General features: G+C 36.3%; 1 protein-coding gene across 1 annotated transcript; it reads left to right on the forward strand.

Annotated features, from left to right (window-relative positions):
• The first annotated feature begins 326 nt into the window (after window positions 1-326).
• LOC112708832 (serine/threonine-protein phosphatase 7 long form homolog) lies at window positions 327-815 on the forward strand. Its single transcript, XM_025760761.1, has one exon. The coding sequence runs from the start codon at window positions 327-329 to the stop codon at window positions 813-815; it is 489 nt and encodes a 162-aa protein (XP_025616546.1).
• The last annotated feature ends 1,849 nt before the right edge of the window (window positions 816-2,664 follow it).

The following is a 2,664-nucleotide window of genomic DNA, read 5'->3' on the forward strand; positions in this document are numbered from 1 at the left end:
TAATTGATGTATTTCTGTTATTATTATTATTAGTGCTATATAAATATTATTTGACATTTGAATGGGTAATTTTAATGCATCTAAAAATAATTAGATTTACCAATAAGATTTATTAATAATTGTTAGATTGTAAAAAATATAGATGTGAATTTTTTGTAAATTAAAGTTAGTGTATTTTGAGTAGTTAATAATATAGTTGTTAACATGATTATGTTTTACTGATTATGTGATCATGAAAATGTGACTATGATAAATTTAAGTTGTTAATTAAACAATGTTATATTTGTATTATGTGGAATCGTGACTATATTTTGTAGGGTTTACGAATGTTGCAATGTGACCACTACATACTGCCAGACCGGTACAATCAGATTGTAGAGGGACACTTACGGGAGACAGGCTTTTATCACGTTTTTCAGATTGGAATTGTCCAATGTCAGTTGGCATTGATTAATGCTCTGATCGAAAGATGGTGCCCTAAGACTCACACATTCCATTTACCGGTTGGTGAGTGCGCGGTGACGTTGGAGGACGTGGCGATTATTCTTGGTCTTCCGACGAATGGTTTGCCAGTTACAAGACCGAAACTCAGCAGTTATGAGGTATTAGAGCCTGAATGCTTGGATCAGTTTGGTGTTGCACCTAGGAAGATAGAGTGTAGAGGAAGTTTCATCAAGTTGGCCTGGTTTCGAGCACTGAAGGATCGTATAGTGTTGGCTGACAATATTCAGATTCAGAGGTACGTGAAGTGCCACATAATGTTATTATTTGGTACCGTTATATTTGGAGATAAGTCCGGGGTAGGGGTGCACTAGAAGTTTCTACTGTTACTCTGCAACTTTTTTGGGATCATACAGTTTAGCTGGGGATCGGCATGCCTGGCACACCTTTATAGAGCGCTGTGTAGGGCAACTCGAGTCGACTGTAAGGAGATTGACAAATCTTAATTTAAAATGATGACATACCTGCATTTACATATTGAGGAAACTCCGGTGCATGCATTGCCTCCAAATCCAATGATCGCATAAAAGTCGGCTCCTCAAACGGCTGCTGGTTTGCTAGTGCATTTGCCACATCCGCTACGTCTGCCACCTTAGCATCGTCAGCATGATCTCCGTCTACACCTGGACCAACGACCTCGTAGTTACTTTCAAACTCTTATTCACTATCACTGTTGTAATCTTCCAATTCAATATCTCGGTCTGCTGCAAATTGCTCGAGCTCAACATACAGTTCGATGAATGATATTCGGGACCGGCTTTCAAGATACACTGAAAATATTTCTTGCATGCTCGCTTCATCGATTACCTATTTCGTTTGAAATTGAACGGACCCACCAAATACAGATACAGGATATCTGTACAGAATACATGACACTCCCCTACGTATTTGAGGATCCATTTTCTCCCAAATCACACCTTTTAATTCTTCAAATGACAGAGTGAATGGAATCACAATATCTAATGAATTTTGACACACAAATTTTACTCCTTCAGATGTTTGTAATAAAATTTGGCCATGATAATACATTTTTAATCTCACTCTATCATCCATCACGGAATAGAGAAGATGAGAAAGAAAGCTTCGAGTTTCAGAGAACTCAAAGCTGTGAGAAGAAGAAGATGAGAACTGGTTGGTAGCTCGGCATTAATTTGAGTATTTATGAAATTCAAATCGGACCGTCCGACCGCATGCTCCATTTCAAATTTTTTTGAACACTAAAATCGGACCATCCATTTTGAGGTTGGCCGCCAAAAAATTTCTCCCTCTCCAAGAAATCGTTGGGTCCCATTTCCTGGTCTTCTAATTGGCAACCATGAAATCGCTGGGTCCGATTTTCTTGGCCCAAAATCTTCTCCTTCCTCTCATGAAATCGCTCTGTCCGATTTCTTTGCAAACGAAATCACTGCCTCACACAAATCGGATGGTCCGATTTGTGTCCTCCCTCACCTGCATGAAATCAGACCGTCCAATTTCTTCTCACCACCTAAACGCCATCACACCTCCGTAAAACTCCTCTAAGATCTATAACCATGCGTTACACCTATATAAATCTCATATGCAAACAAATTAGCCTATTTTAAAATGCATGGAGTAAATTATAAAAAATTAATTGAGAGGAAAAACATAAATTCACTGCTATAAAGGAGCTCATTATCAACAGATACACTGACGGCGAACCACAACAGTATCGACAAAATGCAGAGCATTTTATTATTTTTTTTGGGTAACCAATGATTTTTTTTAACAACATGAACAACCACTAATCAAATAAAAACATATTATACCTCTAAATTACTCAATTAAATCTTAATATTAGAATAACCATCCAAACCGTCTAATAAAATAAATATCCAACATATCTATTATTCACATTATTTAGTATTTTTATTACCTATCTATATTTTTCTTTTTTTTGAGAATTAAGTTTATCCACGGTCGAGCCTTCGGTAACCATTGATAAACTTTGGTGGCATTGGATGTGTAGAAATAATACCGACGTGTAAGACCATCAATAAATAATTAATATTAAAATTTTCGAAATATTTACGGAAGACCAAGTCATGAGTAACTTTAATGAATTACTTTTTTAAAAAGATTAATTTAATAATTAATTACCAACGGTCTAGTCGCCGGTAAACGTTATTAATTACCAATAGTTTA

The sequence above is a fragment of the Arachis hypogaea genome, chromosome 9 (assembly GCF_003086295.3).
Source record: "Arachis hypogaea cultivar Tifrunner chromosome 9, arahy.Tifrunner.gnm2.J5K5, whole genome shotgun sequence".
Lineage (NCBI taxonomy): Eukaryota > Viridiplantae > Streptophyta > Magnoliopsida > Fabales > Fabaceae > Arachis > Arachis hypogaea.

Excerpts from the sequence above, each read along its gene's own strand:
- LOC112708832 (XM_025760761.1), top strand. The coding sequence starts at position 327 with ATGTTGCAATGTGACCACTACATACTGCCAGACCGGTACAATCAGATT.